The 14,272-nt window shown below is 32.5% G+C and overlaps 1 protein-coding gene across 1 annotated transcript; it reads left to right on the top strand.

The window, feature by feature from the left end:
• Positions 1–2,980: 2,980 nt before the first annotated feature.
• LOC120072837 (large ribosomal subunit protein eL24) lies at positions 2,981–4,911 on the top strand. The gene is made up of 5 exons (XM_039025353.2): positions 2,981–3,092; positions 3,459–3,534; positions 3,655–3,756; positions 4,142–4,290; positions 4,484–4,911. The coding sequence occupies exons 1-5, from the start codon at positions 3,082–3,084 to the stop codon at positions 4,638–4,640; spliced, it is 495 nt and encodes a 164-aa protein (XP_038881281.1). The 5' UTR covers positions 2,981–3,081; the 3' UTR covers positions 4,641–4,911.
• Positions 4,912–14,272: the final 9,361 nt, after the last annotated feature.

The following is a 14,272-nucleotide window of genomic DNA, read 5'->3' as shown; positions in this document are numbered from 1 at the left end:
AATCATACTTGGCCTTGAGACGCCTTGGGAGCATCCCCTTTAGAATGGTGTTTGCATGGGTCAATATCAAGGTGAATGGATAAAGTATTTATAGTAAGTGGGAGAAGGTTATGTGTCAATATGTCCTACGGTCATCTTCATTGGTTTATTTCGTGAGACCTTCTTGCACGGCCTCGAGGTGCTCTGGGAGCATCCCCCTTCAGATGGTTTATGCATTAGGTCAATATTAGGATGAACTCCAAAAATGGATAGAATCACTTTAGTTTTTGCTCCAATCGATTTTTCTCTTCGGTTGGGTCATTGTCGCAGAACTCTAGAGTCTAAAGTGGAGGGCCACACTTACAAGAAATTGTTAAGTAAGTTAATGATTTCTTAACCAAATCAATGGTGACTAAATGTTATAAGAATAAGAGTTATTCTGGTATAATGATTGGTTGAGAGTGTCTCAATTTAATGAACGGGTAATTGACCACCCTTCAGTGGTTTTTGTCCTAAATCACTGAAGCATCATTGCAAAATTAGATGTTAAATGGAGTTCATTAAAATTTTGCTAAAATTGATTAGATTTATGCTAAAATCTAATGTAGTTCAATTTGTTTCATTTAAATAAAATGTCAAATCTTATTTTTCCGTTGTTTGCCTCTATTTTTTTTTTCAAAATTAATTATACAACTTGGAAAGATTCGATTGGTTAACAAAGTTAACTTCGTCTTGATTGAGGAATTTTCTCTAGTCCCAACCCTTGATGTAACATGAAATGTTTGTGATGCATATGAAAGATAGATGAAGGCCAGTAATAAGGCCCGAGTTTAAATTTTGGCGAGCATACCTGATGTCTTAATCAAAATATTTGAGAGTATGGTCACTACACTTCAGATCATGCAATTAACGTAAGAATTATTTGAGCAAGTGTCCTCTCAATTCAAGCAGGACATGGTTGATATTGACAAAACCAGTAATGTCAGCTCCTTAAATAACCTCTGGTCTATATTGAATGTCTAGGGACTTATAGAGGAGGCACATGTTGCCAACTCTAGTGTGAAGTTTATAAAAAAGGTTCAACCTCTGAGATAAAACTTAGAGTTTATAATGAGTGGCTCCAAGTTGATCCCATTGCTCCCTGGAAAATGAAGAATTTCAATGACAATATATCTGATTTACTTGTCTTGGAGATGTGCTTAGTAGAGAATAATGATTCTGGTTGGATAGTTGATTTTAGGGATACTAGTCACGTATATTCTTCCCATCAAGGATTTAATTCATGGAGACAATTGGAAGCTGGAGAGGTGACTCTTCGAGTCGGTAATGGTGGGGTCGTTTTAGCTGTTGTCGTAGACAAGCTTAAGTTATTTTTGGACAAAAAGTAATATATGTTGTTAGATGACATATATGTAGTTCCTAATTTCAAGAGGAACTTAATCTCTATTTCTTGTTTGATTGAAAAAAAGTATTATGTCTCTTTCTTTGAAAATAAAATATTTATTTTTAATAATGGAATGGAGATAGACTTTGCTTTAATGGGAAGTAACTTATATGTACTAAGACCATTAGTTATAAAAATTGTCCTAAATACTGAAATATTTAGAATGACAATAATGACTAAGAGACCAAGAGTTTCTCATGAAGAAAATGCCCATTTTTGGTATCTAAGGTTAGGTCACATCAATCTCAACAGGACTAAGAAATTGGTCAAAAGAGAACTTCTAAACGGTTTAGAAGAAAACCATTTACTAGTATGTGAGTCATGTTTTGAAAACGTTCACATGCTCGGTTAACATTTACTATTATTTGATTTGATGTTACTATACTAGTGTAACGAATTTACATTTACTATGATTTGCCTGAGAGGAAACTATATCATAAAACACTTGCGAAGTGCCTTCTAGGGAGAAGAAAGGAATATTGTTGGGAAATGATAAACTTTTGGTGATGTGTCATCATCATCAAGAATAATATTTCAAAATAACAATAATAATAATAATAAATGATAATAATGATAATAATGATGATAATAATGATGATAAACATCATAATGATGACAAGACAATATCTTAATTTTATTTCATTTATACACGTAAATATTTTTCCCATAATTATTCGTGTACAAGTACGTATAGCATTTTCCAATTCCATCTTTGCATAGAAATTAGAACTAATTTATGAAAGTAGGCCTTTTACTTATTTAGTAAATGTAATGTGTCAGTGATAATATAAAAATTAGCATCCATTTTTTAAATATGTTCTCAAAAAGTTACTTAACAATATTAGGTAGATTATGAATATTAAAAACAATTTATTACAATCACAATAATTTTGATTAAAAAACCATAAATATATATTCAAATGACTATATTATATTGTTCATGTATCTCTATACGAAACTTGAAAATTAACGGATAATTGAGAATAACTCCATCGTTATTATTTTCTTATTGAAAAGAGAAAAAAAAATTCAAAAAAGATTGTGATGTGACCAAATTTAAAAATGATGAAATGTAAAGTTATCGTGATCTTCGTCGTATTGGTTTTCAATAAAGTTGCTCATTTCATGGTAACTTATACTTGTAATTAAAAATTTCAAATTTATTTATTTGAATTAATTAAGCAAATTAAATTTAGTAGAGCAACAACATAATTAATTAATTAATTATAACTAATTTATTCTTCTATTAGTTTATAGCCGGCTCTTAAATCTAATATATATATTTATATATTTTTTAGGAACGAAACATATAAACAAAAATGGAAACCTTAATGCTTAAATTTCAATTCTTCTACATATTCAAATTTAAATATTTCATCCTAACATTTTTAAATCTTAATTTTGAAATATTCCTAAATTAAAAAGAATTATAATCCAAATTCCAAACAGGCCTTAAAGAGGTTGGGCTTGTAAAATGAACCGGACAAAGAAATTGGCCCACGCATTGGAATAGGCCAGTGGCATTATGGTGATTAAATTACAATAAAGAGGTAATCATATAAACCTCAAACTATACATATCGTTTCCCTCGATAGATTTCGTTTCTAGGGTTTCGGCAACCACGAAGAAACGGAGGAGTAACAACTGCAGCCGCCACCATGGTGTTGAAGTTAGTCTCTATCACCGCTCTTTCTAATTCATAGTTGAATCGATTTCATTTAGTTTTCTGTGTTCCTTTTTAGTTTTCCTTCGTAATTGATGATTGCATCCGTTATAGCGAAATAGAGCAGGATCAATGTGACTATGTGTGGTATTTAATTGAAAGTTCCGTTCACTTTCAGTGCCTGAAGTTGTACATATCTTTGAAATCTCTAGGTTTTTTCTTAGGAGAATTTGATATGTAGGTCAGTAGTGCTCGTTTCGATTGATGGGTTTGAAGAAGTAGTGGGTTATCCCGTGAGAATGTGATAACTCGTGGTGCTAGATATGCGTATTTTGTCTCTGATTGATTCTGAAATGTAATCTGTTTTGGCAGGACTGAGCTTTGTCGTTTCAGCGGCGCGAAGATATATCCCGGTAAAGGAATCAGATTTGTACGTGCAGATTCACAGGTAATTAACCAGCGCGGCCGCTGATTGAGTTGGAGTTATAAATGGATAATCTTATTTCTTACGTCTTTTGGTATGTTCTTACCTGCTGTTTAAATTGCAATCTTGTCCGGGATTCATTAGGTTTTCCTGTTTGCAAACTCCAAATGCAAGAGGTACTTCCATAACAGACTGAAGCCTTCTAAGCTCACCTGGACAGCAATGTACAGGAAGCAACATAAAAAGGTAAAATGTCAATTTTAGTTCTGGATTTATATTCTTGTTATGTATATTTATAATATTCTATTATATTGTGTCCTGTTTGTTAGCTTTGATCTTGGATGGGTAATTTCGAGACAGACTGATATGTTCTTTATACTTTTGGATCACAATTTCTATCGTATCTTGTTCTGTTTGTTAGCTTTGATTTTGGACGGGTAATTTTGAAACAAAATGATTTGTCTGTGATACTCTTGGATAATAACTTTTAGCAACATAGAGCTTCTTTGTTTTGTATATTTGTTTTGTGGAATGGCGACCTAATTATCTACTGTATTGTGCCCTGTTAACCATGTTTTTTACTATATAATTTGTGAAATATTAAATGTTTCTGTTCTTTTTATTCCTGTAGGATATTGCTCAAGAGGCTGTAAAGAAGAGGAGACGTGCCACCAAGAAACCCTACTCAAGGTCCATAGTGGGTGCTACATTGGAGGTTATCCAAAAGAAGAGATCTGAGAAGCCTGAGGTTCGTGATGCTGCTAGAGAAGCAGCCCTCCGGTATGTGATTGTTCTAAGTTCGAACTTTTATTTTCTCTTAACAACACCATAAATCATCTAATCTTAAGAAAAGCCAAATGTAGACATTTGTTTTGTATCTTTCTAACAAGCACTGAATAATATATTGATCAATCACATTTCTTTTCTGTTAATTATTTTTATGTATGGAGTTTGTTAATTTTTTGGGCTGCAGTGAAATCAAGGAAAGAATTAAGAAAACAAAGGATGAAAAGAAGGCAAAGAAAGCAGAAGTGATGGCCAAAACACAGAAAACTCAGGGCAAGGGTAATGTTGGTAGGGGAGCTGCACCAAAAGGACCAAAGCTTGGCGGTGGCGGTGGCAAACGTTGAACTCTCTATGCTGTAAGCTAAGAAGAGTAATGAGCTTTGATGTTCTTTTAAGGAGCAAGCCTGAGCAAAAGATGATGTTTTATTATTTCCAAAATTTTGAATGGATGAATTATTGTGCTTTATATTTCTTCTTGCTGTTATGTTACAAATATCAGAGTTTTGCATTTTTTTTCCTGTTAATTTACTTGATTATGAATTACAACTTGACTATATTCAGTAGGGATGAAGTTTTTTTGGTTTTTATGAATTTCCATTGAAATGGGTTTGATTACCTTTTGGATCCGTAGAGGATGGATAGATTTTTTGGTTAACATGGATTGTTATTCCAACTGATCAACAAAGCATTCACATTTAAAACTGGATTTTCTAATCCATGGTTGTATTTGATTTTTATGGTAGAGCCTTAGAAATTTTGTTGTCCCATCTTAGGTGTCGGTTTCATTTTAGGTTAAAATATCATTTTAGTTCTTGTACCGTTAACTCTCTTATTTTAGTCATTTACTTTTAATAAATCAAAAGTTTAGTCTTATGTTTTTTTTTTATCAATTGAAATAGGTTAAATTATATAATTACTTTTCATAAAAGAAATGGCACTGTAAATTTATGTATTTTTCCGTTTGATGAGGGATGTTCATAGTTGTAAAAATTAACCAAAATTTATTGGAAGGAAGATTAAAATTGCTGAACAGAACTCGGTGTGTTTTAACCTTTATTAGCAATCTTTTGCACCAATAGCGTAAAATGAGGTATTGCATCGTCATTTTTTACAATCGTTTTGGATTTTTCTTTTGGGTATTATGGTTTGAGATGTTTTTAGGCCAACTTATTTACAAATATAATAAAATAGTAAGATTTTTTTTTTTTTGAGTTGGGTTGGGTTGGGTTGGGTTGAGTTGAGTTGAGTTGGGTTGAGTTGGATTGGTAATTATTATCTGGAGAGTTATATTATCTGGGGAATGTTGTACGAGTTGTTGGAGTGGGGAATGTTGATGCAATTTTTTGTGTGAGATTAATTCTATTTTTTTTTGTTTGTTTTTTATTTAATTCTTTTATTTTTTTAGTTTTATGTTTTGCTATTGTTGATTAATTTTCAAATATACACGTATTTTCTCAAATCATTCATGACATAAATTGGACAATCTCAATTTTTTTTTCAATTTATAGAACATAATAGATTATTTTTCATATATTCTTTTCCAAAACTGTAATAATTCTAATTCTCTTCGATCGGTAAAACATATTAACAAAATATATTTCATATTGTTGCTCAATTAATTGGTATACTGTATATTGCATGTATATATATTGAATGTTTGTATATATATTGAAGGTATATATATTTCATATTGAATGTTTGTATGTATATATCCAAAAAAAATTCACAAAATATATGTCCCAGACCTTCAGGCGTGATTGTAGCAGTTACCCTGACACTTACTGCCTAATAACTCTTACGGAATAACTCTGATACCAATTATAATTCATATGCAACGGGACGTTTTTAGGCCCACAATTTATTAGCTTAGAAACATAATATGTTTAGAGTCATTACAAAACCCACAAACCCTAGTGTACAATATTAACATTAACCACTTAGCAAACGGTTACAAGTCTTTTGGTCCTTTAGTAGTAGAGCTATCTTCAGAGGATTTGACAGCTACCTATGGGGGAAAAAACAAAACATTTGAAAACGAGGTGAGCTTACGTCCAGTGAGTGACCGAGAAAACATAAAAACAAAACATTTGAAAACGAGGTGAGCTTACGCCCAGTGAGTGACCGAGAAAACATAGTAAATTCTCATGCATAATTTCAGAAGAAATATAATTTAATGCAGCATAAACAATTTCCAAGCGTAATGTATATAAAACTGTTTAAAACATAAAACAGTAAAATCATTTCTCAAATCAAAGTACTGTATACCGGGTAAAATAATCCCAACACCAACTGCTAGTCCAAAGAGAACCCTTTTGTTCAATCTCCGACTTAGTTGCTCAGATACCTTCTCCTTGTACTTCAGTATCGAGCTATTAGGATACCTTCTCCAACGTACTTCAGTATCCCATTGGTTTGGTACCTTCTCCAATGTACTTTAGTACCACTTTCTCCTTATACTTCAGTATCTAGTTGAGCATGTACAGTATAACACATATACAACATGGCTTTAAAGTTGGTAACGCATGGTGGATAAAATACATACACATATGTAGATAGTTTTGCAACAGTAGGCATGTGTTCAACTCACAATTCAAACTTGCTTGGAAACCACTTCATAAAACTAGTAGGCATGAGAATTATTTTCACAAATATACTTTTTGTAAATGTTGTAATTCAAAACAGCTTAAAAAACGTTTTAGTTCGAAAACATTTTAGCCACTCATCTCAATTTTTTACTCTAGTAGCTCCTCGGGCTCCTTTTCACCCCTAGAATCCAGATTCAACTTACAACTTAGATTACTCATAGTTCTGAACCTTATTTTGAAATACTTCCTTCTACAAACTTATTCTAAAATGTCTCAGGAAGCTTACCCTAAAATTTCAGCTTAGAAATCTTCGTGGTTTGGCCGGAATCACAGAATCTTCAAAACTGGCTCAGACTGATCCGACAGTCTGACCCTTCTGTTTTCTTTTCAATCTCCAGCCTGGTTTCTTTGAGTTTTTTCCTCCGGCAGCCCTACTTTGAAAACTAGACTTCTAGAGCTCTCAGATGGCTTTGGAATCACCCTAAACGCACGAGTATATTGGGAGATCTCCTCATCCAAAATTGATACGTTCTTCTCAACCCTCACTGTTCTCCCTCTCCTTTACGAAATTTATGATTTTGTGATTTGAAAATGAAATCCGTGGGCGTGACGTTCTCTCCAATCGCGTGGGTGTGACGTTCGAATGTAGCACCGGATAAGGCGTGGTTGACGCACAGCTGCTCTCGCTCTCTCCAACTTTTTCGTTCAAAATCTCGCTTTTTCTACTCTCGCTCTCTCCCACTTTCTCGCTGGTCTTACTCTCTCCAATCTCGCTCTCTTCCACTTTCTCGCTCAAAATCTTGCTCTCAATGATCTCGCTGGTCTCTATCTCAATGATCTTGCTCTCAACGATCTCGCTGATCTCACTCTCAATGATCTCGCTCTTAGCTCATACTTCTACTTTTGCCATGATGCAAGTCTACCTATGTGTGTGCTTTGCATTTCAACAGTCGACATTTCTAGCGAGATTTTCTTCTAGAGCGAGATCCTCATCACAAAATTAGGGAAATTTCACTTGTCCAGGGTTGAAGTTTCGACTTATGTACAACCCTTTATACATATTGTTTCCAAGTTTTTCTTTGTTTGTCGAGTTATGTATATCGAAACTTCAACCTACGACAACCCTAATATACATTGTTTCCAAGTTTTTCTTTGTTTATCGAGTTCTCAACATTCGACCTCTACATTAATCCAATCCTCAATCCTCGACTTCTAGCAAAACAACAATATTTCTCTAATATAAAAGGTCTAATATTTCTCTAATATAATAAGTTTTGAAAACAATCCTATTAATATAAAATGTCCTAGTTTTGAGGGGATAAAAAAGGAGAGTTTTGAGTGGATAAAAAAGGGGTTTTAATAACCCATAGGTTTTCTTTATGGGCTTAATAAACATGGGTAATAAATATCCACCTAACTCAACTCAACTCATACCCATTTATCAAACACCCTCTTAGGGTTTATTTTAGCCTTTTATCTATTTGGTTTGTGTGCGGTCAACAAATTTGGCTGGTTTATTAATATTGGACAGGGAAAAGTTCAGTTTTTATCAAGTAGAATTTACTAATTTGAATTAACATTCAGTTTTGCATAAATTTAGTTTTTATGAATGCACCGAATTAGAACTTCTCCTGCTTTTTTAAAGAAAGAAATTACAAATTATAACAAAATTCATTTTTAATGTCTTGCTTTCCAAAGAAAAAAAATCAGTTTTGTACTTCGTTTTATAAAATTTAACAACGGCAAAATTGGTAACATTTTTTCAACTTTTAGGTTAATATTGCAATGTACTTAAAAAGTATTGACATTTTCCTTCAAGGGATTCAAGATTTGCAACATTTATATTAATGTTTGGATGCAATTTGATGTTATTGCATCTATTGAATGTGAGATAAAAATTGATACAATCTCACAAGTACTTATAATTAAATAGATAGTTTCAAGACTAATATATTTGAAGAGAAACTTTTAAAATAATTTGAAGTATAATTTTTTTTTTCTGTGCACGAATAGCTTATTTTAGACCATAGAGAACTTTTGGATATCGATAAACTCTCCTTTGCATGGAGAGAATTATGTACCAATGAGGTTACTTTATGCACATTCTTGTAACTCACCTTTAAGAAGGCACATTTGATGTCTAAGTCTTAACTCTATTTGGATTGCTAAAGCTAATTAAAAAAAAAATGGAAAAGAAAAGACAAGAAAGCCATTCTTATTGTCTTCATGCTTTGGTTCCAGAGCACAAAAGTCTCCCTAGATGTTAACGTGAAAATAATATTTTGTTAAGCGACTATGTTTCTATATTAACATCTCAATTTGTTGTTCTAAATGAAACTTGTTGTTTTGGTCTATTGATTCTCAAAAACTTGTTGTCTGTATTTTGAGAATGATTACTTTATTGTTGTTGATTGTTCGAATTATCTTTAATTAAATACAAGTTTTCCCTAATCACGTCCAAATATAAACTTGATTAGAATATTTTGATGAGTACCAGGATTGAATATAAGGATTTTTATGGTAACTAATTATTGAAGGTCACGTGATGATTTCCATACTTCAGGATTAATCAATTTTCTATTGAATGATTAAAACTAATAAGGTGAAAGACTTTCTAAAGATAAATGGAAGGAAAGACAAGATTAGAGATGCATTGAGGATAGTGGAAATGCTTTGATCATGGAAATGTGTATGCATTGATGATGGAAGTGCAACAAGTTTTGTCTTAATTAACTAATAGTTGACGGATAAATGTTTATTACATGTTAAAACTAATAAAGCTTTGTCAACATTCACTTAAGTTTGTACACAATGATGAGTTCATGTTTTTAACTCAATAAAGTAAAGTAACCACTTCTTAGTGTTTAAGTCAAATTAATCTTATCTCTAACATGTGTGCTTAAGTTAAATAAATACAATTTTGTCTTTATTTCTAAAGTCACTACTTTTCTTATTTAATGATTTTCACAGCTACTTATTCTCTCAAATAGAGAGCTATTTCTACTTGAACCAATTGATCAAATGGATTCAAACAATGGAATTTTGTACACATTAAATAAAATGAATTTCTATTTATGCAAAACTCATTAAATCTTTTCTTTTTTTTTTATTCTTCTCAACCCATTACAGATCTAGCTACTCATTGTGGGAAAAAACAAGCGCATAGATGAATAAGAAAGGATGAAGTTTGTGATTTTATATTAAGAAGGAAGTACAAACACACTGTTGATGTTTTGATATAAATCCAAAAGAGAGCATAAAAATGAATGGAAGAAGTTTGATCAGAGAAATGAAGATGTCAAGCCAAGGGTCATAGTTTATCGCTTCCAATAGCTATAGTGATTAGCTTGCTACACTTGTGTTCGGAAATAAAAGATGGGTCTCTCCCTTTATCTTCCTCTTCTTCTAAAACTCAAGAATTTCTCCTCGTTTGAATCGTGAGAAGAAGAACTACCAAGCCGAAGGAAGAAGAATGTAATAGGTGCAAAATTTTAGCTATTTATAGCTTTACTTGATCGTTCCTTAGAGCTCTTTCTCTAATAGTTGTCGGACACACTTTACATTTAATTCCATACCTTGTTCTGCCGCTTCCCTCAACTCATCAGTTCATTTGTTCTACCTTAACACTTTCAAATTAGCTTCTAATTTGTACTTTGACTGGACTTCTCACCGCCCATGTGTTTATCATCTTCTTTTGCCTCATACTTCTTTTCAATGCACGATTCCATTTTTAGCACATGGTTGTGTTTGTTCAGCTTCTTATGCATTTACATGTTCCAGTCATAAGCTTTCTTGATAAGTTATGTTTTTTGTATTCCAATTCCTGCATTTTTAAATGTTAGAGTTGTAATCTTTCAGGATAATTAGTTTTACATGTAATAAACATAATGATGGTATTTGTGTATGATTTTCTTCTCAAGTTTATACACTTTTCACTAAATTTCTACTGGGAATTCGATATATAAGAAAGGTTGTAGTAAGAATGGCTTCTCGAGAACAAGCAACCTCAAGAAGGTACCTATTTTTCCTTCGACAATCCCATTTTGTGGAGGAGTCTCCATACATGAACTAGCGTGAACAATATCATGAGATGAAAAAAAAGACACAAGAGTTGAATTGAAATAGTCTTGAGCATTATCTGTTCTAAGAACTTGAATATTACTTTGAAACTAAATGGAGATCATTGAGTGAAATGATTGAAAAATACTTTGTTTCAAATTTGTCCTTCATGAGGTACGTCCATGCCAATCTCTTATGGTCGGTCATCAATAAATGTTATGAACCATAGTACTTCAGATATATTTTTAACGCTAGAGAGCCCCAAATATCACTATGAATTAATGCAAAAGGTATTGAAGATTTGTAGGGCACACTTGGATAAGAATTTATGGTGTGTTTGGATGGTTGGCAAATTTCACATTGAAACTGACTCGGTTTTATTTTATTAGTGAAATGAAGAGGAAACAACTTTTTAAGATACAAAAAAAATTGGATGACCAAGGCAAAAGTGTCATAACATGATCTGATTTTCACTAGACAGACAAAACAGTAAGGGACATAGGAACGAAACTAATAGAATTAGAAGGCTCACCCTGTTAGGATTGATGCCCTAAATCTCGTAGGGTCCTATAGTTTGTAATTGTACAAACATAATATTTATCTAATAAAATCTGTGATGTATTATTTGAAATTTAGTTGTATTAAACCCATAAACCAATAAACTAACATCCAAGGTTATCTTGTAGCTTAAACATGTATGTAGAGCCATACGTATGAATCATATTTAAGTGATAACCTAAATGGTCTGTAGTATATGGATAAGGTTGGATACCTTATCCTAGTGACACTACGAGTACGGTCCGCTTTGTAGATGTTACAATTGTTGTAAAGTGCTATAAATGATCTGATCCTGATCATTCATATAGAAACATGTGAGCAGAGGTATTCTATACAAAGGAGTTTGTATAAGATCGGACCACGAAATGTTTAGTCTTATCATATAAGACCATTCATAATAGAGACTTACATTTCACTAGGATGGCCATAGGTAACATGAACTGAATCCTGAGTGAGTTTTGGATTCATGCCTATGAAGGCGATCCTTTGATTTGTATGGGTGAGAATGGCCAGATCGCCGACTCAACAAGCTTACCATTTTGGGGATTCATGTGATTGGAGAGTTGGGAACACAGCTACACAAGAAGGAATTCGTTCCTTCCCTAATGTCGAGGTAAATAGATAAATTGCTCCCTTAAGGGCTAATTCTGGAGTTGAACAATGTGGCACCACACCCTCTCCTAGTCCGAGAGGGGTTTGGTCATAGTTGGACTATGATTTATTGTTCATTAGAGGGATTAGTGGTACTTAAGGAGTTAGATGTAACTATAAGGGGAAAACGGTAATTTTGACCCAACTATACTTACGAGGAATTTGTGAAGAGTCATTGTACTGTTGACTGGTTATATCCAACAGACACAGAAATATATCTGTAGTGCGAAGAGTGCAGCTGGCGGTCTTTAGTAAAGTGCTCGACAGTTTACGAATGGTGAATAATTTAATTAAAGAGTTTAATTAATTATTCACATACCGTTAGAGTTTCAAGCTACAGGTTTATGAGATTCCTTAGGTTGTAGCTCAACAGGAATTAATGAGAATCAATTTTTGGATTAATTTGAATTGTTCAAATTAATTTAGAAAATTAATTATATCACAATATAATTAATTTAATATAATTATATATGATATAATTACTATAATGTATTTAATACATTTAATATAAAGCTTATTTGAGAGGAAAAAAATATTTGAATATGATTCCAATATTAATTATGTGAATTGGATTCATATAATTAAATGTAATGTAAATGAGATTTATATTAAATATCATTGTTGAGAGAATTAAACTATAGGTTATATTGTATTGGAAACCATATTAAACTCTAAGCTATATGTTATATTTGATATAACATATAGTTTAATATATTTATATGACAACTATATGATAAAGTAGTTATCATATAAACATATATTAAAGTTTTTATTAAAATTAATTTTATTTTTAAATTTAATATTTAAAAACAATTTTAGGGAGGAAATTGTAATTCCCTCCCCTTTTTTTCTCTCTACATCGTGCACGAGCGGAACCGTGGTTATTCATTCTTCTTCTTCCTGAAGAAAAATTACACAAGGGTTCTGTAATTCTCCTAAAAAATTTCCCAATCTTCCTCTCATCTCTCTTAATTTTCCCTCTTTCAAAATAGCCAAAGTACACACAAAACTTCTGGTTTCTCACTCAGAGAATATAGAGGTTTCTGTTATGGTAGTGTCCTTTTGGTTCAGGGTTTTCCTTCTTGAAGAATGGTTCTTCAAAGATAAAGGTTTCTAAACCCATTTTTTCTGTTTTATTCTTCTCAAACATGTTGTATTTTTATTTCTTAAATGCATAATCTGTATGTTTGTTTGCTATAAAATTATAATTTTGTGAACTTTGGGTTTAGGTCTGATCCTGTTTTTTCGCTCAAGGACCTTCAATGGTTCCTTCACATACATGGGGTTGAAAGACCTTCAATAGTTCATTCACACACACGGGGTTGAAAGACGGACTTGAAAGATGTTTTGCTTAAAAAAGATAGAGGCCATCTTATTGCTTAGCAATGACAATCACCTTTCCTGAACCCAACTCCTGAAATTCATACAAGTTTGAATGAAATTTAGATATGCAATTCAAATCACTTGTATGTTTGCTTATTGACATCAAGTTACAACTCAATTTAGGAATATAAAGAACATTGGAGAGTACGAAATCATTTAATAATTTTATTTATCTAGTTCCTATAACTTTAGATAGAGATCTATCTGCTATTCTGATTAAGGAAAGACCAGGGTGTGATTTAAACTAATGGAAAATACTGATGTCACCAGTCATGTGATCTGACACTCCTGAATTCACAATCCAATTTTTTTGTATATTATGTTGAACAAAGAAGCAAGGAAAGACGTCGTCCTGATGAGCAAAACTTGTAACAGTTTGTTTTGACATAATGTGAACAAAAACTAAACTAGTTTAACTAAACCAAGTTGTCTGAAGCAATTTGAATTGAACCAAACAAACTAGGCCGAACTAAACCAACCAGTTTGAACGAATTAAACCGATCTGGGTGAATCGAACCAGTCTGAGTGAACTAAAGTGGTCTTAATGAACTGAATCAATCTAAATGAACTGAATCAAGCTTGAACCTAGGTAAATCTTGTCTATGCAACAGAAGTTAGGTAGAAAATGCGACAGACAACACCTCGGATCTGGATCATGGTGTGATTGAGCATTGTTAGTGGGATTTGAGATGAATTAGGGATGAAAAACGATGATGGATGGGTTGGGTGTTGCCGAATGT

Source organism: Benincasa hispida, chromosome 3 (assembly GCF_027475165.1).
Source record: "Benincasa hispida cultivar pf3 chromosome 3, pf3_genome.v1.1, whole genome shotgun sequence".
In the NCBI taxonomy this organism is placed as follows: Eukaryota; Viridiplantae; Streptophyta; class Magnoliopsida; order Cucurbitales; family Cucurbitaceae; genus Benincasa; species Benincasa hispida.
Note: the sequence above shows the minus strand (reverse complement) of the source record. Positions and strands in the feature narration are given on the sequence as shown.

What these genes read in the sequence shown, in the direction of transcription:
- LOC120072837 (XM_039025353.2), top strand. An exon ending in ACAGGAAGCAACATAAAAAG is followed by an intron (nt 3,757 to 4,141) that starts GTAAAATGTCAA and finishes TTATTCCTGTAG; the next exon opens with GATATTGCTCAAGAGGCTGT. An exon ending in GCTAGAGAAGCAGCCCTCCG is followed by an intron (nt 4,291 to 4,483) that starts GTATGTGATTGT and finishes TTTGGGCTGCAG; the next exon opens with TGAAATCAAGGAAAGAATTA.